Genomic DNA, 26,239 nt, shown 5'->3' on the forward strand with positions numbered 1-26,239 from the left:
ATTTCCCAGCGAGTCCGGGGTAGCAGTAGTAGAGAGGGCTACTGGTAGACAATATTCATCTTGCTTACTGTTAACAATGTTAGATTCATACCTGGAGTTTCTTGCCTTCTTGAAGGGTTGTCCTCTTCCTTGATTTCCGACATTTCTTTTACCTCTGCCATTGGACTTGCCATTCCTTTGATTTCCTAGAGAGTGATTTTGATCATCGTCATGGTGTGAGTCCCTCTTATCAGGGCACTCCCTCGCATAGTGGCCCATTTTGTTGCAATTGTAACATCGTCCTTTTCTTCCACCCTTTGGTCTAGCGTTTCCTTTGGATTTAGCCCCATAATTGTTTCTTCTTTTAGCATGAGAAGAAAAGGTAGAAGGATTGCCTTCAAGTGCGGGCATTTCTTGCTCTTCTATCCTTGTTTCTTCTTGAATACATATAGCCATCAATTCCTCAAATCCTGGGATGACATTATTGTTGAGAAGAGTAGTCTTGAATATATACCATTCAGGTGGCAGTCCACCAAGAGTCGTGATAGTCATTTCCCTGTCAGGAACTACTTCCCCGATAGATATGAGATCATTCTTGATCTCGGTGATCCCTAAGAAATATGCTTGCATACTCTCATCTTTGCTCTTCTTAATTTCCTTCAGCTTTTTTCTAAGGAACAAAACTTGATTTGCATCATTAACTTTAAATAAACTCACCAGTCTATCGTAGATTTCCTTGGAGGTGGTCAGCTCGGAAACATAGGCCACCAGGCGCTTGTCGATAGAGTCTTCGATGATCTTCTTTGCTTTGACTTCTCCCTTGGTCCACTTGCTTTTGGCATCAACGGATGCATTTGATGGAGGCGCAACAATATTGCCTCTCACATAGTCCAACACTTCCTGATCTTCTAAAGTCAAATCGAGAGACATCTTCCATCCGTGTTAGTCAAACTTTTCACGGAGCTTGTCTTCGGCGGGGAAGAGTGTTGAGGACCCCATGAAGTTTTTAGGATAGCCTTGCCAACCTTCGGTGATTGCTCTTGCTCTTGCTTGGGCTTTGTCTTCACTTCAGCTTTGATTCCATGTTAAATTATGGTATGTTCTATGCTTAGAGCAGTTTACTTCTTTTTTTCTTATTAACCACTGATTAGCAATCACATATACATTAAGTAAAGTGCAGATAGAACATTAAACGATCCATTGAAAACAAGCCAAGACAAGAGACACAAGATGTGGCGGCTAGCCAGGGACAAACCCCAATGCGGGGAAACTCTTTGATCAAATCTTCTTTTATCTTCAATAGTTCAGCAGAGAGAAATAGTACAAAATCAGAATTGTGTAATTTTATATCAGCAGTAGCAAACCCTAAATCAACAAAGTCAAACTTAGTCAAACAAGATGAAATTGACCTCCAATATGCTTGGTCAATTTCCCGGTCAACTAGTCTTCGAACAGCCTGAAGAATTCGCTGAGTAGAAAATCGACTTCCCTTCTCTCACTGCGCTCCCTCTACGTCAGCATTGCGTAGGCCAGTGTCAGCCTTCCTTTGGATGTCTTCTGTCCTCTCTCTGCATTGTTTGGGGAAAAGGCACTGATTCACTCATTTCCAGATCTGTGGATCACTTGAGGTAGTATCAGTGATTATCAGCAAGTTGAGGGTATTTTTTGTGGGTAGTTTAGCCCAGATTTTGCTGCCCTATCTAACACCATTTTTTTTCTCAGCAGTTTGAGGCATCATTGATTGGGTTGTGGCATCAAAAGGGAGGGTTATACAGACCATCAAATCTGCTCTAGTGTAGTTATTTACATGAGTGTAAGGGGACATTTTAGTGCTATCATCATCTCTTATTTGCCCAACAAATCATGCCACTAGCCATGGCCGCTTATGGGCTTCCAAAAATCTATTTTTGTTACTCAAAAGGTTGCTCCAGCATGTAATTCCAAGTTAGATTAATAAAACAGATCAGATTATATGGGCTGAGTTTGTTCTTGTGGTATGATGGTTGAGTTATTTGTTTAGCAAGGAGGGATTTTACAGAGGTATTAATAAACATATTTATTATATTGGTTGAATTTATTTTCCGTGTTATTTTTTTTTGGGATGTTGGTTGAGTTACTTGTCTAGATAGGGGGGATTTTACATTTTTCTTTTTCAAGTTTTCCATTTCAAAACTTGTAATCTTTTATTTATAACATCCCATTGGTGGATAGATTGTGGCGCTAAGGCACCACGAGTACAAGAATTTGCCACCAGAGTTCTAAGTGAAACCTTACAATGCTTTAGATTGTGAGTGCAATTGGTTAATGTTTGAGGGCATCTATTATGAATAATTCGTAACAAAATAATAAATAAAAATAAATGTAAATATTAAATAATCAAAATAAGGATTATGTTCATTGTTAAGTAGTCATTAGGTTAAGTGACAAGGCATGTCTAAAAAACATGCCCAGTCATGAAAGACCACCTGCCTAGATATATAAGCAGGGTCCTCATTGTAACATTAAACATCACTTGTACATTTTTTAATATAATATATTATTACAAATACCTTTGTGTATTTTTACGTTAAAGACAACAAGCTATAAGTTTTGTTGCTTCAGTTGTATCAGAGCCATGCCACACAATATAAATATGTGAGTCCTTGAATGTTGTTCGCCACACGATATGCCGTTAAGTTTTCACGTTGAATACATTGAGCAATTTAATAAAATTCAAGAAAAGCTTCAGCAATGGGAAAAATCATATGCAAAAGTTAAAGCATGTCTAAAGGAAATCAATACTAAGGAAGATGATAGCGACAATAAAGAAACATAACAAGGTGAAGTAGGAGAAGAAGATTTTGATCAGAATGATGATAATGAGGATGTGGATGAGGATGATCTAGATCAAGATAATGATTCCGATGAAGCTGATATAGATCAAGATGAGGATTTCAATGAAGTTGGTGTTGATATGGATGAGAATGATATACATCAAGATGATGATCCAAATGAAGATGATGTAGATGAGGATTCCAATTTCCAATGACGCTGGTCTTGATATGGATGAGAATGATATAGATCAAGATGATGATCCAAATGAAGATGATGTGGATGAGGATTATCTTGAGAAACAAGGAGATGTACAATATCATAACAATGAAGAAGATGCTGTTAATGAAAAATTACCATTTGTGGCTTTGGAGAAAGAGCAGGCTGTTGTAGATATTGACAATGAAAGGATATTAGATTTGTCCTTGTTGAAAGAAGATGTCAATGAAAAATTGCCATCGGCGGCTCTTAAGAAAAAGCAGGTTGTTGGAGATACTGAGAATGAAAATTTATTAGATTTACCCAAGCTGAAGGAAGATGATGTTGTCAATGAAAAACTGTGATCAGTGTCTATGCTGTCCCAAGAGTAAAAGCAGGCTTTTGAAGATGCGAAGATTACTCATTATGATGATGAAAAGAAAGTGAAAATGGCTAATTCTGATAATAGCAAAGGCTCCTGTGTTCTTCTTCCCCATCCTCCTCTGAAGCTACTCAATCCCTCTGTATGGTACTGCAAAGTTATCACCCTTGGGCAAGGTACCTATGGGACTGTCTACAAGGCCTTCGATACTGTGACAAACAAAACTGTGGCAGTAAAGAAAATCCATCTGGGTAAAGCCAAAGAAGGTGTTAATGTAACTGCTTTAAGAGAAATCAAATTATTGAAGGAGCTTTCGCATCCAAGTATAATTCAACTAATAGATGCATATCCACACAAACAGAATATACATATTGTCTTTGAATTCATGGAGAGTGATCTTGAGATTGTTATAAAAGACAAAAACATAGTTCTCTCCCCAGCTGATATAAAATCCTATATTCAAATGACGTTGAAGGGGTTTGTTGTTTGTTATAAAAAATGGGTTTTGCACAGGGATATGAGCAAAAAGTGCAGTGTGTTGGAGCATGAGCAACTGGGGAAGTTGGTCTTCATCAACTACAACATTTGGATGCTCACAAAACAATTGCAGGCAAAGGATCTAGATCCATGTGTGGTTGTATCTTCCGGATCCATCGCATTTTATTGTTTTTATGCGTCGACGTTTCGAACCATCCTCTGTGGTTCATCATCAGGATTTATTTGATAAGGTCCAATTTTATTTGATAAGGTTGATCTAGTCTTTCATTGGGTCTTGGAGGATGAATCTCCTACTAATGATTTGAGTTGGCTTGATTGAAAACTCTTGGGATTTCTCTAGTGTTTTGTTATCTCAAATAGAAACACCACATACATTTGTATTACAATTGTTGCTTTTGTCTAGCGATGTGGTCCGTAGCTTCTTCTTGAGGACTTATTCATGCATGAGACTCGAGATTGGACTTGGAGCGACTATTTATTTTGATTTTCTAATGTTATGAGACTATGAGTTATGTAGTTGAATTGGGCACTATTGGTTAATTTTATTCTGAAATGATATTTTAGTTCATTATTTTGCATATAAATATTGAGTGTCAAATGTTGTATTATCATGCTTTATGAGATGATCTTACGGATTTCTTCAGACTCTGGTTTTGTAACTTATATGTATTGGAAATGTCATTAGTATATTGTTTGTGCTCAAAATCTACCAGATTTCAAATCCTTTTTTCTTGTTTATTTATCATGTCTTTGCCAAGTCCTTGTTAGCGATTAAATCAACAGTGTTGCTAAGGCCTTGACAACCTTCTTGATGGGCACACATAGGGAAGGGACTGTCGAAGTTTGTATCTTGGGCAAGTACTTCTACACAGGCCTTGCGTCTAGGTGTGCAAAAGTCGCCCACATATTCTCTTAGAACAGTTGCTCTAGGTTGAGCAAGTTGTTGATGTAAGTTAGCCTATTACTATGTTGGCTTATTGAGCTGAAATAAAACTTAGATGAAGTAAATTATTTACTTTAGTGAATAAGTTTTAATCTTAACTATTTATCTCAAGTGAGGTGAGATTTATTCTCAGCCGTTAATCACTTCGAGATTAGGGTTAGGGTTAGTATTAGGGTTCTGGCTAAATGTAAGGTTATAAAAGCAAGGCTAAGGTGATGAGAAGACACATAACATCAACACGAGATTGAGAGCGTCATATTAGTGTGTGTTGGGTCCGAGCAAGTGCAGAGAGGCCGAAGATCCAAATCTCCGAGAGAGAACAAATTTGCTGGATCAGATCCAGATTTTTGTAACCTGTATTTTTTCAGTTGGGCCGTTATCCCAGGATGAGAGCCTAAGTAAGTTCTGTTTTAATTAATGAAGAACCGATTTATTTGGGCAGAAATCTGTTTATAATTATGTGATTTAGATCGAATTTTGCTTCCGCTGAATTTTTTGTGTTAGGAACTTAGCTTTGTATTTGTTCAATTATTGATTACCGGGAATTAAATACTGGGTGTTGGGTTCGGGATATTCTAACAAGGACTCATTGTCACCTCGGCCCAAGCCCCCGCTATAGTATCCCTAAATTAATTCCAAGTAGCTCCAAAATAAGATCAATGCTTTATATGGAGTCACCTAGAGTGGAGGTGTTTGCTTCTATGAGCTGTCTAGCTGTAAAATATGTCTATGTCTACTATAGCAGCCGAAAACTAAATAGCAAAAATTAGTAGCACAAAACCATTGAAAGTATGTCCTGTAAACTATGGATTGTGGTCTACACAAAAAATCCTAACTGGAAATGTGATTATCTTCTGATTTGGGTCATTGGTTAAGGAACTATGATTCAAAACATCTTGCTGTCGTGTGTATCAAACTGCAAACTCTGCAAAAATGCAGGGACAACAGTCTGATTTGGTTGTGGCAACCGTCCTACAAGTGGCTGAGCATTGCTAGATGATTAGACTAGGGGTGGAGAAGGAATGAGGGTGAATATAGAGGCTTTTGGGACCACCCCTCAACTTAAATTGATAGAAAAATGGATTTTCAGCACTTTTTAGTTTTTTTAGGTAAAACCCTCTTAAGAAATTCACCCATAAATTTTCAGATTTAGATTTGCATGTTAAAGATGGTTGGGTATCTAAAATTTACTCTAAACACAAGAAAATGTAGAATTGAAATACAACAGAGTAAATGGAAGAGGTTTGATGATAGATAACCATAGTTTTAAAAGTCTGGAACCAGGTTTTTATCCAACCACATAGCTAACTGGAATTGGAACTCGAAGCAAATTCAATGAACCAGATTTGAAAAAAATACATAAAATAATTAATTCTTAATGAAACAAATTATTTTTATGATTTCAAACCATCATTCTAGAATCTACACCATTAGAGACAAAATATGCAAAGTTTATTGATCTATATATGTCATGCAAGAGTGAATATATCTAAATGGTACCAATTGCAAAACAACTTGCTTAACCAGTCATGTGTGAAGTACATCAACACATAGTTGCGCCATGAAGAGCATTAAACCATGACAAGCAATATTTGCACATGAAAACTACAGACCTACTCTGTCATTATCACCATGAAAATATCAAATGTAAAAGATTATATGCTAGGAAGATTGGACTACTGCTAGTTCAATGATTAATGAGCCCAAACTTCACCTTAACGATTATTACAATTATCCAAAAATGAACATTCAAACACTCAATATTATCAGTTGACACTGACAATGATCTTATCATGCGCTAATTCTCAACAAACGATGGCCATTAGAATCAACTTCAACCTTTAATAAACCTCCAGATTATGACATTTATTAATGATCAATGAGCTTAAATGTCAACTTAATGATTATTACAATTATCCAGTAGTGACAATTCAGACACTCAACATTATCATTTGATAGTGCTGATATCATGCACTAATTTCAACCTTCAATAAACCCAGATCAGATTATGATAGTGATTAATGATCAATGGGCTTAAATGTCACCCCAACGATTATTACAATTATCCAATAGTGAACATTCAAGCCCTTAATATTATCATTTGACAGTGATCGTATCTTGTACTAATTCTCAACAAAAGACATGCATCAGAATCTATTTCAACCTTTAATAAACCTAGATTATATTATGGAAATGATTTCCAATGACACTTAGAGCATTTCAAAGATATATTCAATGCATCAATGGACATACAACAATATTCGAGGGCCCTTTATTAAAGTGTTTGAGACTTTAGTGCTAGATTTAGACATAAAACTAGATCCTTAAGCAATGTTACCAATACTACAACCTTATTTAGCCATGGGAAATCCTTAAACCAAGGCATTTTCTGTTAGTGTTCAAAACAACAAAAATCAAGTCTGCAAAATATCTGCAGACCTCTCTAGGAAGATATCCAACCAATTAGCATCAAAACTGTCTGATTAGGGCCGGTTTTTATTGGCTAGGTACCATATTAGCAAGTTTGGTACCTAACTGGTAGCAATCGGCCCTTCGGTTCGATTTCTCTGCCAGTGCATTACCCAAGCATATCCACCAAGCTAGTTTGAACAGTTGCCGTTAAGATCGACCAGTTTTTAAAACATTGAGATTAACTCACTTGGATTGATGAAGCCTCCCTTTATTTGCAGATCCAATTTATTACAATCAGAAAATTTTCAATTATGCAAAATAAATCAGCTAGATACTGTTGAAATTCTGTTGTTCTATGCTGAAACAATTACTTATTCCAAAAAATTATTTCTGCTGCAATATTGCTTAAGCAATTGTAGATAGAACATAAACCAAATGCACAATAGAAGACAGCCAATAACAAAATGAGGCACAAAGAACTTAGGTTCAATGACCAGGGATAAACCCACAAAGGGAAAACCCAACCAGATTCTTCTTCTATTAGATATTAATTGTTCAACAGAGATACAAAGTACAATGAGAGATCAAGAGAATGAGTAAGTTCACCCAAATCTGAACAAACTGTAGCATGAAGATCACTGGGGGGAGCAACAGATGCAAACATTGAATCAACCTTCCCTTCAACTGAATCAACACTAAAACATTGAAGCACTGAATCAACCTTGGCTCACCAAGTTCTGCTCTTACTCCCCAAGTCTCTCTTTCATATAATCTTCTTCAAGTCTCTCCAATTCCCTCTCTCAAGTTCAAATTCTTCTTTCACAATGCACAAGTAGTAGTAGTCAAGTGAGAAGACATGAGACACATATATAGGAGGAGCAATAAATTCTTGTCGTAAAGGAGCAATACACATGCCTTGAGGAAGAGTAATATATGCCATTTAGGGAAGTGTAACTCATGCCATTAAAGGGAGAAACACATTCCATTAAGGGGAGAAACACATTCCTTAGTAACTTATGCCATTAAGGAGAGGTAAACATGCATTAATAACTTATGTCATTAAGAGAGGTATGCATGCCTTAGATAGGGAAAGTAACATATGCATTAAAGAGAGCGTAAGAGGAATCTTTTATGAGGTGCTGTTAATGAGTGTAAGAGTAATATGCCATGTCTTTATTGAGTGCGTAAGAGAGAGTGTAATGTATCATTAAGAGAGAGGAAGAGTTATGCATGCCTTGAGGAAGAGTAACATATGCCATTTAGGGAAGTGTAACTCATGCCATTAAGGAGAGAAACACATGCCTTAGTAACTTATGGCATTGAGGAGAGGTACACATACCTTAGTAACTTATGTCATTAAGAGAGGTACACATGCCTTAAATAAGGAGAGTGTAACATATACATTAAAGATAGCATAAGAGGAATCTTTTATGACATGCCTTTAATGAGTGTAAGAAGAATATGCCATGTCTTTGATGAGTGCATAAGAGAGTGTAGCATATCATTAAGAGAGAAAGAGAGTTATGTAGTGCCATGTGATTCATCAAGGGTTGAGGTGCGAAGTCATTGAGATGATGAAGGTAAGGTGACTTGTAATTCTTTTAATAATAATATTATAGTATCATAAAGGATGATAATAATAATAATATTTAATAATATTGATGATTAAGTCTAGATTGAACTATTAGAAATTAGAATTGATTAATGATAAGTTAAGTGATTTTCCTTCAACTATACTTGATTACCAATAGATGCAAGGTGATTTACTATTTTTGGAGAGTCATACTTGAGATGCTAGACATGACTTCCAATTTTTAGAAAGTCACTCCAAAATTGTCAGAAATGAGATTTTATCTCAGGAAATTCATCATTGAGCTGCCAATTTTCAACAGATACAAGTGTAAAATATACTAGAAATGATACTTGTACAAACCCTTGGTCAGATTTAACAATTTGCACAATTTTCCTTAAGGAAAGCCTGATAAATAAAATAAGCAATTAAAAATATGCAAGTTAATTTAATCTAATCTAATTGTAGAAATTAAAATATTCTAGATTTTTAAAGTAAGGAGTGGTTGTTGGATGATACTTGTTTCTTTACTTAGCTCACCCTTGTTTAAGCACAAAATTAACTCCCTCTTAGGTCGATATAGTGGGTTGGAATCAAGGGAGTGGGTCTGGTCTTGGACAAAAATCGCCCACACTATTGACTTAGTTCTTTGGTAATTTTCAAACATGCTTAGCAGTGGCTTCTCTTGAAGCGACATCTCTAGCCTTCAAATCCTGTGTGTGATGAATACAATACTCTGCATAATCTGAAGCTCCCTCTTGGAATGGTTTGGTTGCTTGGATCAATCTGCCTGTAAAACAAATTGACAAAGTGGGGTTGCTCCTAATTTTCCCCTTCCATGTGACTATGTAGCCCCTCAATGGCAGGATCTATTAGCTTTAGCATGATTTTACTTATTACCAAAGAAAATTAGCATAAAAATCCCAAAGCATATATTAAGAAAATGAATGAAAATAAGAATCATTCCACACAGTGCATATTAAAATCATATACAAAGGTTTGTAAGAATGAGCCCCTTTCATGTGACTATGTAGCCCCTCAATGGAAAGATCTATTAGCTTTAGCATGACTTTACTTATTACCAAAGAAAATTAGAATAAAAATCCCGAAGCATGTATCTAGAAAAATAATGAAAATAAGAATCACTCCACGTGGTGCATATTAAAAGCATACATGAAGGTTTGTAAGAATGAGCTCTTTTATCATGATAACCCATATCTCAATTCAAAACAACCATACAATGAGGGGAGGCTAGCCCTTTATAAATCAATTTGCAACGACTAGATAACTACTAGTTTTGACTCCTCAAAATAGTAATTTTCTATTCATATACAAATTGGAGACTTAGTTATTTTTCCATAAAATATTACAATATAATTTTTAATTCACCCACTAGGGGGTTGATTTGGAAAAATTTCCACAATTTAGCTCAAAATTCCCTTTGCTTGTGGTCCATGATGGTTAATAGTCAAAATAATAAACATTAGTAGCTCAATGTTCCACATGGCCAGCCTTGAAAAATTTGACTTGCTCCTTTGGAGGAGAAATTTATCTTCTAATGACTGCTTCCTTTGTCCATTTCTCAACTAATTGGTCCACCAGGTCTCTAGTGGGTAGTGAGATCCTCTAACGACTAGTTGACTTGACTAACGACTATTTTGACTTGACTTTTCCTGTTAGTAATTCGAATTGGCCACATGGAAGATAAATATTCAATGGCCTTGACTTTCAGACAATTTTGGCACCTAGGTATGTTGAAATCATCTTGGGTCTGAATCGGGTATCTCTTAGAATCTTCATATCTTGCCCAACGTTGCTAGATCATCACTTGCCTGCCACAACATCATGGCCTATGCTGAACCTCTAACGACCTTGGAAATTTGAAGAAACTGAGACATAAATTTTGTTACTCTAGTTCTGTAGGCTAATTTTGACATATTACTTGTCAAATTTTGTCAAGATTTCCTCCTATTATGCATCTTGGAAACCTGTCCAAGTGGATGATCTCTAACACCCTTGAGGACTTGCAAAATTTGAAACATGGGTTTTGTTTCTCTCATTGAGTAGACCATTTTTTACGTAATGCATGTCACAAACAACCCAATGTTTCTCCATGTTCTATCACCTGGAAACCTGTTTTTGACTTGGTGACTAAGCTTGACCAATCTTTAACTAGTCACTTCCTTATTTGATTGAAAAATTTCGACGTCTCATGGATTTCTCTCTTCAAACTACACATTCTGAGACCAGGTTCACTTTTTTACTATTGGGACCACTTTGCATTGGGCATTTTGAATTGCCTCGAGAAATGTGAAAAGTTGTCAAATGAGACTGCGATGCTCTCAAAGTTGTTTGAGGAATATTACACTAAAGCCAAGGGCACATACAAACTTTGTAGACCATAACCATGTGGAATGACATAGGTTCACCTTGACGCCGACTGGATTGGTTCATACTCTGTGGATCACCCCTACAAATGTAGGCTCCCGTACAACCATGAGTCCACAAGAAAGTTCATCAAAGGCCCTCCAATCCTATAGAGGATGAGAGTAAGCCAAAATGATGGGGCTAGCCATGGACCGACCAAGACAACAAAACACAGATTCAATGACAAAAACATAGGCCTAGGGTGCCTAATACATGGCCTCACATGGTTTTTGCATCACTTATGATTTGTGACCTTGGGCTTACAATGGTGATGAAAGATGTGAAAGCTTTTATGTGACCCTGCTGACGTGCAGGGTAATAGTTTCCAAGTCTTGCCAAGTCCTAGGCCAACCAAGCCTTTGCAGAATCTTAATCAGATAACATTGGTTCTTCTCTCCGAGTGTACTTTTTATGCCTATGGACTATCTTTATATCACTTGTTGGACATTAATAATGGTATCTTATCTTATCTTATCAAGCAATTTTGCAGATGGAGGTGTTCTTGGACACACATCAATCAACAAATTTCCTTCAAATTGAAGAAATCATCGCTTGTGTATTGAGAACTAGATTAATATATAGCCTTCATGTCCCACCGAGTGCTTACTGTAGGCAACCTCTATTCCTCACTCCCCATTCACATCATTTCTTAATTTGCGGTCATGGATGGTTCACCTGTCTCCTTTTTAGTTTGTTTGTAAATTTGTCACTGCAATGATCCATTTCAGTGCCAATATCGACAAATTTCTCCCCTAGCTTAAAAGATAGGCTTTTGGATACAATTTTTTTCTTCTGATAGTTTTTTTTTGTGTATGCATTGATGTCCTTCTTTCACAAGATTTGTGATTATCAGAGAAATTATTCCTTTCTAGATATTTCCATTGTAGGCTTAATGAGATTTCTTATTCTCTTTTGTGGTAAATGTAGTGAGGATGAAAAACAAAGTCTAAGATTGAACGTCTGAGAACACATCCAAAAGCCAAGTGCCCCTTGAAAGAGGGATCTTGAGCCCTACTCTAGGATGCTTCTCCCCTAAAATTCTTTTCACTCTTGTATTTCATTAACCATTCATTGCATAAGTATATTGGTGTCAAAATTGTTGTTGCATTTGTTTCAATTAGGAATAATTTTTCTACTTAAATCTAAAATACAGATTGTTTAATTTTTCATTTTTGCTTGCCTTTGAATTTATATGGTAATGAAAATAACTGTATTGTTCGGTTTCAGAGATCTTTGACTTTGTATGTTATGAATATAATTTAGATAAAATTAAATAAAAATCATCGTTATATTTTAAATAGTCATTAGTTAAAATGGGAAGGCATGTCTAAAAAGACATGTGTAGTCGTGAAGGGGCACCTGCCTAGGTATATAAGTGGGCCTTCATTGTAACATTCATCACTCTTGTACATTTTATTTTATTAATAAAAATATTACTTACAATGTATTGTGTATTTAAATTTTAAAAGCACAAACAACTCTAAGTTTTGTTGCTTTAGTGGTATCAGAGCATTACTCTAACTATATAAGTGATCTGAAATGGGGCACTAAAGGCTTCTTGTCAAGCTTACAAGAACCTCTCCCACTCCAAAGTTTATATATTCCCAAGATCTATGCTTATAGTTGATAAATGCGGAATTCAAAGTGCTTGAAAGAGGTGTATGCTTGTGTTTGTCCTTAACTGTTTATGTGTTTTGAGTTTATTTGCTTATGCTGAAATAAAACTCAGATAACAGTGAATAAAAGCAACAAATAATCAAACATATGAGACAACAATGTAATATGGAGTTCACCATGATATCTTGGGCTACGTCTCCTTGAGCTCTAATCAACTCGACTAGGCTCTTTGGGATTATGGCTTAAATTCTTTTACAAGCTCCACGCTCAACTCCCTTGGTTTACAATTGAACCTATGGGTTTAGAATGCCATCTTATTCTGTTGGCTGTCCATACTCTGCTGACAGATCTAGGCTTCTCTGGACTAGATTCTTTTAATCAGCGCTCTGAGCTATCTTGAGCTCTAGTTTGCACCAACTCCCTCAGAATTCTTTCATTGTCTCTGGGATATCTTCTTCTATCTTCAGCACACTTTGGACACCAACAACAGTTGGATCATTTGATCTCTTTTCTGTTCTCTCGGCTTTGGCTCTGGCTCCCACGAGCCTCTGGGTTCGCTCGACCTCAAAGTGACTCCCATCAGTTGAGCTCTCTAATTTCGCTCGACCTCCAAGCGACTCCAAGCTCCCTCACTTTCAATTGTGCTCTCTGGATTTTGTGAGGCATCCTTCCGGCTCTGCGGCTGCCTGTTCGTTTCTCTGTGTGTAATCATCTCTTTGTTTCTTCGACTGGCCCTTTGGCTCTCTGCGTTTGTGGCTCTGCGACTGGCCATCTGGCTCTGTGGTTCTCTGCGTATAACGCATTCCTGTTACAAAACACCCGCTTACAACGTGGCATAGGTGATTCAATAACAGTGATAGTTGACAAAGGAATCGGTGGCCCTTTCTGTGGCCTTCACTCCTGAAATAGCCTAATAATGGAAATACACAGGAAAAGCATGGAAACACATCATTGAGCGTTTAACCGGACTTCAAATATATGCAATCGTATCTGTAAGCCCATTGGGTCTGCCATTCTATAACAAATCGCAATTGCATAGGCGTAGGGCCAAAAAACCCAATACACGGGAAATACATAGAAATCCCGTAAATCCGGATTTCAAAAGTTATGAAATCGCGCTTATAAACTCTATCGGATCTGCCTTTTATCGGCATATCGCATGTCGCATATTGCAATGTGCATTGGCCCTTTGTATCGGGGATCACTGATCTCCCGATCTCCAATCACTTCGATCAGCGCCTCATCGACTATCGGCCCATCGGCACTTCGGCTATCGGCGCATCGGCTATTGGCATATTGCAATATCTCTGTCGCAACGGCCCCGGGGGTCTTCCCTTTGATTGTGCCGATCGCAATCGCAATCGCTCATCTCAATCACTAATCACCTCACCCAGGGTTCTGATATTGCATATAGACCTACCTCTGATGCGATATATCGGAGATCGTTGATCGGGGGTCCGTCTGGCCTTTGGTCTAAGTCCACCCTTTGCACCTCTTCCGATGTGATATTTATATAGAAAGCCTTTATTTCTCCTAAGTCCCATTTAATAAGAAAATGCCTCCTTTTCAAAGGACAATGGGCAATTTTCTTTTTACAATATCTCCTTCATCCGAAGTCCGTTTTAGCCCATTCAAATTGCGTTAGATTTAGAATGAAGAGATCTCTGCAATGAGACTATTTCCAAGAGCATCCTTTGAATTTCATTTTTCCTCTGTGAGGAGAATTCATAGACTTAGAAGTCTATGTTAGATCCATTTTGGATCAACGAGCTTTGTTCGTTACAGTGGTATTAGAGCCGTTCGAGCCTTTGGACGTTATCGACTACACAAATCTTCCATTAAGTTTAGGTCTTGAAAACCATGGAATTAAGTGTATCATAAATCTAAACTGTTAAAGGCAATTGGAGAAGCATTGAAAAAAAAACACACACACACACACACACACATTTGCAGAATCATTAAAGACTTTCAAAACACCAGATTCAACATCTAAAATGAAAGAGAACATTGAAATTGAAAGAGACTAACAATAAAGAATGCTCTAACTAAGAGAAAGATGTTGAACATGTTGAACTAAGATCTCCTTTGGGTGACATGAATGAGAATGATAATCAATGAGGGTATATGATAGTTGAGGATGAAAGCAGTGAGAAAGAAACCTTTGAAAATGATGAACAAATGAAACCAAAAACAGTAACCAAGATCCAACGACCAACAAAAATTGCCAAGAAAGAGAGTAGTGAAGAGGGCAATTTAGATGAGAGTGACGATGAGGCAAAGGCAAAGAAACAAAATACTAGGGTAATTCAAACTCAATAACCAACAAAAGTTGTAAAGGAGGGGAGTAGCAACATGTGATGTGATAGTTATGAAGAAGTGGATGCTATTAAAGACAAGTAAAATGTAGAAGGCCATGATAAAAATGATGAGAATAAGACACAACACATTACATTTAATAATGATGATCAGTTTGATCATGATGAAGAAGATTTGCAAGAAAATGAAGATGATCTTTGATTACGATTATGATGAGGAGAAAGGTGTTGGAAGTGAAAAAGACCTGAAGGAAGAGAAACATATTTCTCCAGCACAAGAAGCACTTCTTCTTGTTTATGATAGAATATTGTGAAGAGAATCTGATGTAAAGGTGAAAGAGGAGATTGATAAAAGGAGAACTCCGACAATTAATAGATTGTTGGTGCCTACTAATTAAGCTGGTTGTGTACTTAGCAAAGGTGGAAACCTTGTAGCATTGACCAATGGTGATGGTAACCTATCTCCTAGAGCCTTGCCACCCATATTGTTTGAGGTGATGTGTTTCTTCGCAAATCGGCACAAACCCATGATTCTTGCCTTATCTAGACCTGATCTAAAAAAAAAAAAGAATTTCAGCCCCCACTTTGGTTATCAGTTTTCCTTCTCACCAGTTTTCTTATCACTCCATGCAGTTAGTTTTAAATCCAAGCATGATAAAAATTCTAAAATTTGGAAATGACAATATTTTCTGAAAACACAAATTTAGAGATTTCACAAAGGCTGAAATTGCAGAAATAAAACACAACAAAATTATGAAAGCAACACACAGAAAATAACACAGTGATTTTTGGTCAATGCGACCTTGGAAAAAGCCCCCTACAACTCTTGGGGAAAGCCAGTTTGAGAGCTCTTCTTTATTTCTGAAAATGCTTTTACAGAGAAACTGAAATACATAGTAAAAATTCCAGCAACCACAAATTACAACTTATCTTGATTTTCGTGCTTGAACTCCGCCTTGAAAATCGTGCCAATTGCAATCTGCCAAAATAGAAATTTTTCCAGCAATAAAACAACATTAAATGTTGTACGGCTTGCCTCGAAAATCATGCCTGAAACCCGCTCTACGGACCATATGGATTTCAGCAGTATGACTGCCTCGAAAATCGTGCCCAAAACCTGCGTTGAAATTCATGCCCTTGCTGCTATCCCTTTTTCTCGATTTCTGTGCCTTTCTCCTGATGTATGATTTTGCCTTGGGATGCGTGCCAATAAATGTTGCTGCCCAGATTTGCTGAAATGTCTTCTTACTGCTTTCCTTCACTTCTCACTGTTGAGAAATTTTCTCCTTGCTCTCTCTTCTCTTTCTCGCAAATGCTCATGAAAGAATGAATTTATATTTTCTCTTCTCTTCTCCTTTTACTCTCTAAATGACCTTTTGGGTTACCTTAAGATCTAATGGCTGAGATTCATTTAGATCGAGGGATGAGAATAATGTGCATTTAATTCTCACTTTCTATTTTTTTAACTCACCCAATTAAATAAAGATCCACTTAGCCTTTTATTTCCATAGTCACTTTTTCACTTTCTAATTCTTAATTGACTTTAATAAAGTCACCTTTAAATTAGAATGTAACTTTACCACTTATAAAGTCACTTTTAAATTAAATTGACTTTACCACTTGTAAAGTCACTTTAGGAGAAAGGTACTAATAAATTTGGACGCTTTTCCCTTGGCAAAAGATCAAAACCTTAGGGAACCACTTGTCCTATGGTACCCAAATTTTAACACTCCCTCTTACCGAGGAAAGTGTTCCTCACTACTCCCATCTTGTCTCTGAAGCAGACATGCTTGCCCTGTGCTAAGGCTTTGGTGAAAATGTCCGCTACCTGCTCATTTGTGGAAATGTACTCAAGCTTGACAACTCCCTTTTAGACATAGTCTCTAGTGAAGTGATACTTGATCTCATTATGCTTTGACCTGTCATGAAAAATTGGATTTTCCGTGAGTTTTATGCAACTATGATTATCACAGTAAATTACTGAAGGTCTCAATGCTTGACCAAATAGACCAAACAACATCTTGCGAAGCCATATGGCTTCACAACTAGCCAAACTAGCAGCCATATACTTTGCCTTAGCTAGTTTAATGCAACTGACTGTGTTTCTCGCTGATCCACGACCCAACTGCCGAACCCAACCCAAAACAACACCCGGAAGTACTCTTCCTATCTGAAGCACAACCTGCCCAATTTGAATTAGTGTACCCTACAAGTTTCACTCCATCAACCTGTCTATAATCTAGGCCAAAATCCACAGTCCCCTGCAAGTAACGAAGAATGTGTTTTGCAGCCACCAAGTGCACTCTCCTAGGCTCACACATGAACTGACTCATAGTGTTAACTGCAAAACATATATCTGGCCAAGTGTTGACCAAATACATCAATTTACCAATCAACTGTCTGTATAGAGTAGGATCCACCAACTCGGATTCAGAGGCGTGAAGCTTCTTCCAGTTAGTGATCATAGGTGTAGACATGGGTTTGCAGTCCTCCATGTGAAATCTGCTAAGAACATCCACAATGTACTTCCCTTGTCCCAGGAAGAAATGCCCTTGCTCTTGCCACACCTCCAGTCCCAGAAAATAATGCATCAAGCCGATATCCTTCATCTCAAACTTTGAAGCAAGATCTCTCTTGCAGTCGTCAATGAGTCTCTCTGCACCAGTGATGATCAAGTCATCAACATACAACACCAGAGTGAGAGGCTCCTCACCCACCACAATGAAGTATAGGTTCGGATCAGCCTCACTCTTCGTGAAACTCCACTGCTGCAAGTATGTGTCAGTCCTCGAGTACCAAGCTCTAGGAGCTTGCTTTAGGCCATAGAGTGCATTTTTCAATCTGCATACATGGGACTCCTTCCCATGCACCTCAAAGACCCGCGGCTGCTCAATATAAACCTCCTCTTGAATGAGGCTATTGAGAAATGCGGTCTTCGCATCCATGTGGTAGATCTTTCAACCCATCTCTGCTGCAGCTTGCAATCGATATAATGGAGCGAATAGATGAGCTATGGGAGCGAAGGTCTTCTCATAGTCAACTCCCTCTACCTGTGAGAACCCTCTCACTACAAATCGAGCCTTGGACTTCTCGATGCTTCCATCTGCAACATGCTTTATCTTGTAGAGCCCTCTGGAAGTAACAATTGATATACTTTTAGGCCTCGACACTACCTCCCAAACATTGTTCTTCATAATAGAAGAATACTCCTCCATCATGGCCTCTCTCCAGACCTTCTGGCTGGCTGCCTCCTCATAACTAAAAGGCTCGGAGTCAACAATGCTTGTTACAAATGCCATGTAACTACAGTACTGCTTAGGTGTTTTACTCTCTCTAACTTGTCTCTCTGGTCCAGCAACGGATGTGGCCTCGCGCAAGGTATCTTGAAGCCACTTGGGCTTCCTGTTCCTTGAGCATACTTTTCCCACCAGAGTGAAAGAATCCTCATCATCATCAGAAGCCTGAACTCTTGAAGGCATGCCAAATGACCTCATGCTTGAATCTATGCCTGTAGATGCTGAAGTACCGTGCGAACTGTCCATTAGTGGACTACCTTGTGAACTCCTCTGTGGACTGCCCTGCATGCTGCCCGAAGAACAACCCACCTTATTTTGAGAGCCATTGCTCACTGATGGACCTGACACTGTAATCGATGTACCCCCTGATCCCTGACCATTGGATCCCTCTGATTGACTCAGTGGCTCCTGAGGGTCCGGTGACTCTGGATACTCTAACTCCAGTGACCTCCTGAAAGCTCTCTCTTCCTCGAACTTCATATCCTGCCTGACAACCACTTTCCTTTGCATAGGAATATAAATCTGATAAGCTTTTAAGGTCTTGCTGTAACCCACAAAGATGCCCTTGTCTGCAGTGGGCTCTAGCTTGGTCCTCATAGGAATATGTAAGGCACCCAAAGATATGAAAGTGCCAAACATCAGGCTTCTTCCCAGAAAAAGCCTCCTCCGGATTCACATTCCCCAAGGCACAATGTGGACTCTTGTTTTGCAAGTATACAACAATGTTGCAAGCCTCTGCCCACAAAAATAAAGGTAACCCCTGATCATGAAGCATGGCTTTGGCAACCCCTACAATTGATCTGTCTTCCTATCCGAAATCCCATTCTGCTGGGGGTTGTAAGGAACTATGAACTCCCTCCTAATGCCTGCTTCAGCACAAAAATCAACAAACTCACCAAGGGTATACTCCCTTCCATTGTCTGACCCGAGGACCTTGATCTTCCTACCTGTCTGGCTCTCCACAAGAACTTTGAACTCTTGAAACCGCTTGAAGACCTCACTCTTGGTCTTCAAGAAATAAATCCAGGTCTTCCTGGAGTGGTCATCAATGAATAAAACATAGTACTCATAGCCACTCAAGGATACATGAACCATCCGACCACTCACATCGATATGAATTAAGTCAAGGATCCTGGTTGCTCTGTTGTCACTGCTGGGAAAGGGGATCTGGCAAACTTCCCAATAGCACATCCTCTACATACATCAATGTGATTCGAACTGAAATCTGGCACACCAGTGGTGATCTCCCGCAATGTACTCAAGGCCCCATTCTCCAGTGCCAAATCTCACAAAACTCTGAACTGCTAGATCTGTTGTCGGTCTTGTCTCGGGTGTTGCTACCATCAGGGGCTGGAATGAGAACTTGTACACCTTGGCATGGCGCACACCAATCACTCTAGCTGACGAAGCCAGAGTTCCCCTAGAATATATAAGCACTTGCCCTCTCCTGAACAACACATCATACCCTCCGTCCTCAAGTGCTGAGACGGATATCAGGTTCTTCTTCATTTCAGGTACATATAGAACATCTGACACTTTCAAGGGAGGTTTGGGTCCCCTATCAAATGTCAGTGTCCCCACACCGACTGCTTTAACCATGCTGTCATCACGAAGTACTACCTCCATATCAATATCATCCTCTGAAGGCTCTAAGAAGTATTCTCTGACTCCTGTCATGTGGCGGGAAGCGCCATTGTCAACATACCAAATGCTGGGAGATGCTCTGGTAGTAGTGGAGAGTGCACACTCCCTCTGAACCTGTATGACAGGTGATTCTGCACTAGTGGCCTCACAATCTATGAACCCAAACTCTCGATCAAAGCTCTCTGAGAAGCTCTCTATCTCTGCAAAAGCTGCCATGGGTTTGTCTCTCCCTTTCTTGTTCTTCTTCTCCGAACACACAACAACATAGTGTCCCAACTTTTGACAATTCCAACATTTGACTTTGGAATAGTCCTTCTCCTTGTTCTGTTGCTTGCCTTTACCTTTGCCTTTGCCTCCACTGTTGGAAGCTTGCTTCTTTGATCTTCCCTGCTTGCCTCTTGCTAACAATGCCACATTGTCATCCTCCTCCACCTGTTTGGCTGCCTCAAGATGGTTCTTTCTGATCTCATTTTGAATGCAATCATCCCACAACCTCTCCCATCTAGGAAGGTTTTTTCGTGCAACAATGCCATCCACAAAATTCTTCCAAGTCTTGGGAAGACCATTCAAAGCAATTCTCACCAACTCAGTGGGTGCAATGATCTCACCTACGACTGCCAACTCATCTCTTACTGAAGTGATCTTTGTGAGGTATGTTGTAGCACTGTCAGCCTTAGCCATTTCAATGGCCTTCAGTTTCTCCTTTAGAACCATTTTTTTGTTTTCATTTGAGCTCTGGTAAAAACTGGTCAAGGCTATCCACATCTCATGTGCATAAGTCTTTCCTCTCTCATGAGGAATGACATGATCTTTGATTCCTTCCGGAATCAATCTTTTTGCTTTCGCATTCTTTTTGTTAAACTCTGCCAACTGTACAAGGTCAACATGTACTGCTACTGGGTTCTATGTGGTATTTACCATAATGCCCCAGACTTCTGCTTCCTCAAAGATGCTCTGGTCTCCTTCCATGCATTGTAGTTATTCTGCCCATCCAACCTGTTTTCAACTCTCAAACCCAAAGACATGTTTCACTGTCCTACCAAACTGAAATTTTCAAATCTGTGGTAAAGGTCTCTATTTTATGTGTAAAAATCAGCTTGCTGTAATTTTCACTTTGCTCTCCGAAATTGCACTTTTTCAGCCAACGAACCTCTGATACCATGAAGAATTTCAACCCCCACTCTGGTTATCAATTTTCCTTATCACTCCATGTAGTTAGTTTTAAATCCAAGCATGATAAAAATTCTAAAATTTGGAAATGACAATATTTTCTGAAAACACAAATTTAGAGATTTCACAACTGCTAAAATTGCAGAAATAAAATTCAACAAAATTATGACAGCCACACACAAAAAATAACACAGTGATTTTTGGTCAATGTGACCCTGGAAAAACCCCCCTACAACTCTCGGGAAAAGCTAGTTTGAGAGCTCTTTGTTTTTGAAAATGCTTTTACAGAGAATTGAAATACACAGTAAAAATACCAGTAACCACAAATTACAACTTATCTCGATTTCCATGCTTGAAGTCCGCCTTGAAAATCGTGCCAATCGGAAAACTGCCAAAATAGAAAATTTTCCAGCAATAAAACAACATTAAATGCTGTATGGCCTGCCTCGAAAATCATGCCTGGAACTTGCTGTACGGACTCTACGGACCCTACGGATTTCAGCGATACGACTGCCTCAAAAATCGTGCCCTTGCGGCTATCTCTCTTCCTCGATTTCTGTGCCTTTCTCCTGCTGTACGATTTTGCCTTGGGATGCGTCCCAATAAATGCTGCTGCCCAGATTTGCTAAAATATCTTCTCGTTGCTCTCCTTCACTTCCTCACTGCTTAGAAATTTTCTCCTTGCTCTCTTTTCTCTTTCTCTCAAATGCTCATGAAAGAATGAATTGATCTTTTTCTCTTCTTTTCTCCTTTTACTATCTAAATGACCTTTTGGGTTACCCTAAGATCTAATGGTTGAGATTCATTTAGATCTAGGGATGAGAATAAATGTGCATTTAATTATCATTTTCTATTTTTTTAACTCACCCACTTAAATAAAGACCCACTTCGCCTTTTATTTCCATAGTCACTTTTTCACTTTCTAATTCTTCATTGACTTTAATAAAGTCACCTTTAAATTAGAATGTAATTTTACCACTTATAAAGTCACTTTTAAATTAAATTGACTTGACCACTTATAAAGTCACTTTAGGAGAAAAGTACAAATAAATTTGGACACTTTTCCCTAGGCAAAATATCAAAGCCTTCGGGAACCACTTGTCCTCTGGTACCCAAATTTTAACAAAAAATTCTCATTGCCCTAGTCAAAAAGTTTAGAGAATCTCGACCATTAATAGGTAATGCCACTGTTCTAACAACAATTTTGAAGCTAATAGATAAGTATGACTTGTATGGACAAGTTGCTTACCCAAAGCGTTAGAAGCAATCAAAATATCCAGAGAATTTAGACAAGGTGAAAGATGATGAAAATTTAGGTACTAATAACAACAAAGGTACATTGCCAGGATCCCCACAAATTGATTTACCGAAGACAGAGGAGATCCAAATGACCCTAGGGTGAGATTGAAGTGGGATTGTGTTGGATTGTTAACAACATTCAAACTTCTAGAGCTCCCGCACCATGTGATTGTTCTTGCAAACACACATATTTACTAGGATCATGATTGGGCAGATGTAAAGCTTGTTGGACATTAGATAAGCCAACACTCCTCGTGTGTTTCACTACATGGACTGACCGCCTCTCTTGGATCGTTATCTTTGCCGATGTGATCGTTGACTAATACCTATGGGTTTTGTTCTAACGACAATCGTGATTCCCAACAAGTGGTATTAGAGCGTAGGTCACGAGTTCGATACACACCCGACTCGCGTTGGGGGGAGATTGTTGGACAGTGGATAAGCCAACGTTCCCCGTGTGTTTCGCGACATGGACTAACCACCTCTCTTGAATCCTTATCTCTGGCGATGCGATCATTGACTAACACCTGCGGGTTTTGGTCTAACGACCATCATGATTCCCAACAAAGCTTGCACAAGCAAAGTATCTTTTATTACGTGTTACCCAATTTAAGGGTGCTATCTTAGAAAGATTTAGTTGTAAATCTATAATTATTGTTGTTGGTGACTTCAATTCTCCACCAAGAGATGATATGTATCAATATCTGACATCAGGAATTTCGGAGTTGAGTCAAGGATATTCTTCCATTCACAACAAGCTAGAAGCACTTGAACAAAGCCCAATAACATTACACAATCTTTATTCATTCATTGGAAGGGAGCCTCCATTCACAAATTACACGCTTGGATTCAATGGAACACTCGATTATATTTTGTTCTCGAATCTTGAGCACATGCAGCATGCCATTTTTCTTAAACTGCCATTTGCGAAATCATCTGACATACAGGGTGGATTGCCAAATGAAATTCTTCTTGGTAATAAAATTCTTGAAGATGTAGTTAAAGCTGGGTACTTGAGAACAAATGATGAATTTTTGAAATTGGGTCTTCACAGCGGTACTACTTGTGTGACTTCTTTCATTTTTGATGGCAAATCACAACACGATCCATTCATTATCCCTCCACAGTCTCTGTTATGTGTCCCTTGCTCCTCACTGTTATTATTTTGCTGTTAATTCATCGCTCCCGACACTCTGTTAATACCTGTGTTTCATTGTTTGCCCACTTCCGCATTCTCCAATTCACAACATCATCGTCCCCAAACTGTTGACAGTCCCAATGCGTCCTCAGTTAAGTCCACTGACGGACTTTGGTCTCGACTTCTATTTGTATCGCTTCCGGTGACTCCAAACCGGAAGTCACACAAACAACAACAATTCTGTGCAGGTTTCGACCGCCACAGTAGTGACAACATCATTGGTATCAAATCAATGGTGGTTGCATTAGCCGCTATCTAGATGTGACTTTAAGTCCATTAAGCGAGCCACCGTCATCTATCGTCAAACCACGTGAGCCGCTATCAAACAACACCAACAATCAATGGTATTCCTTCATCTATGATAAAAAGACACGACGGTCCCAAAAGGACTTAACAAATTAAAACAAATTATAAGTTCTTTATAAAAGGATTATAGTTTAACTTTATTAAATTATAAAGTTAAATTATAATAAAATTTTATAAAGTTACTTTATTTTTTAATAATAATAATAATAATAATAATAATAATGTATATTTTAATATAAAAAAATCGAGAGGAAAATGGATAACGCGAGATAATGTTACCGACAAATATACATGCCGAAATGACGTGGGCACATGGAGAAATTTTCAACGATTAAGTTTTGAGGACAGCTCCTTGAAGAGGGGCAATGTTATGAATATAATTTAGATAAAATTAAATAAATGCAAATAAATAATAAATAATCGTAGTTATATTTTAAATAGTCATTAGTTAAAATGGGAAGGCATGTCCAGTTGTGAAGGGGCACCTTTAGGTATATAAGCAGGCCCTCATTGTAACATTCATCACTATTGTACACTTTATCTTATTAATAAAAATATTATTTACAATACATTGTATATTTTACATTTTAAAAGCACGAACAACTCTAAGTTTTGTTGCTTCATTGTACATGTTTGTGCAAACTATAAATTTGCTTAATGCATCTTGCCATGTAAATCAATTTGGTAAATTCTGCTATTCTGTTACTTTTAGATGGAGGTTTCTGTTTAGTGATTCTCACATCATACATATAAATATGAACCTTGCAAAGTTGTACACTGTTGTTTTCCTGCCTTTTAAATAGTTTGAGAATAACTTCTCAGCTGTGCATAGGCTCTTTAATTATAAGTATCACTAACTATATGAACCATCTTTTCCCCATTGACTTGAACCTTTGTTGAGACCAACTTGATCTAGTTCACGGAGACACCGCAGAAATGTCTACTGTATATGGTCTAAAGATACTATAAGTTAAAAAGTATTATGATTTAATTTAGTCCAGTTCAGGTCTGTACACATGAACGAATAGTTTTCTTATTGTTTAACTTTTACGTGCATTGATCTGAATTCGACAGTAGTAAACTTTCTTTTCAAAGTTCATGATTTCCTGTTTTTATAATCCCAGCACAAAATTTCTATGTCCCAACTTATTCCATGTGAAATCGTTCTGAATCCCTCTGTCTAGTCATCGTATTCTCTCGATATCTGTATTATGGTTTGTTCATAAAATTCGTTATAGTACTTTTAAGAATGAACACTAAATTGGTAGTTATTTCCATGTTTATTCACAGTTGACATCATAGGCTGTCTTCTCAAAACTCCAGGCATAACCTTCTTGCTGTGATAAGAGTTAGCAGTAATACCTGTTTATGTGAATTGCCCTCTTTTCTCAGATATCAGACATTTTCCTGGGAAGTAACTTTTTTGTTGAATATATCATTTCTCTCAATTACACTTTCTTGAAAATATACATGACTTCCTGAAAGATCTCAATCATCTTGCCTCTCTATTATTTACTCAATCCCCATGATGTCTTTATGTATTGGACTTATTGTCGGTTTTTGGAAGCAAACAAAGAGAAAAATTACTAAATTATGTTAGCAATGTTCGATTAAGAGAGTTGCTTCAGAAATTTCTTACTTTATAAACAGTTTCAGTTAATCAGCTTTAGGATGTGATTGACTGAGACTATAAATTTTCAAGGAGAAAATAGAGTTGAAAATGTAAGATAGAAATTGTGGAGGGTATTAACTAGCATTTGACCAGTAATCATCAATAACTCAGTCAAAATTCTGAGTTGACCATCTCAACAACCCATATTAATACTCATAAATTCACACCTGATTTCGAGAATCATGCATGCATGGCAGGGTAATTTTGGGGAAGATACCTACGCGGCTTGGTCCAACCAATGCTTACACTTACATCAATGGAAGGTGGGTTGGTAAGTTTCTCCTATGTGGATGGAGGATAACTCTTGGGTAGCTACTAGCTACATAGTCATGTCATCTCCTATTCTCGAAATCATAAATATTTCCTTTCCGTTGAAAAGTTTCGAGGTCATTTACTTTATTCTAGACAATTTCTTGTAGACATTCCTGTAAGAAGAAAGAAATATAAAAATACATCATGATCTGTCCAAGTTTGTCATTGCTGAGAAAGATCAGGTGTTTGG

The 26,239-nt window shown here is 38.0% G+C and overlaps 1 protein-coding gene across 2 annotated transcripts in view; it reads left to right on the forward strand.

The window, feature by feature from the left end:
- LOC149163603 (uncharacterized) overlaps positions 1–26,239 on the forward strand; it is a 373,003-nt gene that overhangs the window by 80,248 nt on the left and 266,516 nt on the right. The window contains exon 8 of one of the 2 annotated variants that reach the window (XM_089431784.1): positions 25,935–26,000. The exons of the other annotated variant lie outside the window; for it this stretch is intronic. Within the exon in view, the coding sequence (XP_089287910.1) occupies positions 25,935–26,000 (66 nt within the window). The remainder of the gene's footprint in view (positions 1–25,934; positions 26,001–26,239) is intronic. 2 annotated transcript variants of the gene reach the window in all.

This window comes from Pinus tabuliformis, chromosome 5_1 (assembly GCF_031772625.1).
Source record: "Pinus tabuliformis cultivar Carrire ecotype Pingquan chromosome 5_1, CPIR1, whole genome shotgun sequence".
Lineage (NCBI taxonomy): Eukaryota > Viridiplantae > Streptophyta > Pinopsida > Pinales > Pinaceae > Pinus > Pinus tabuliformis.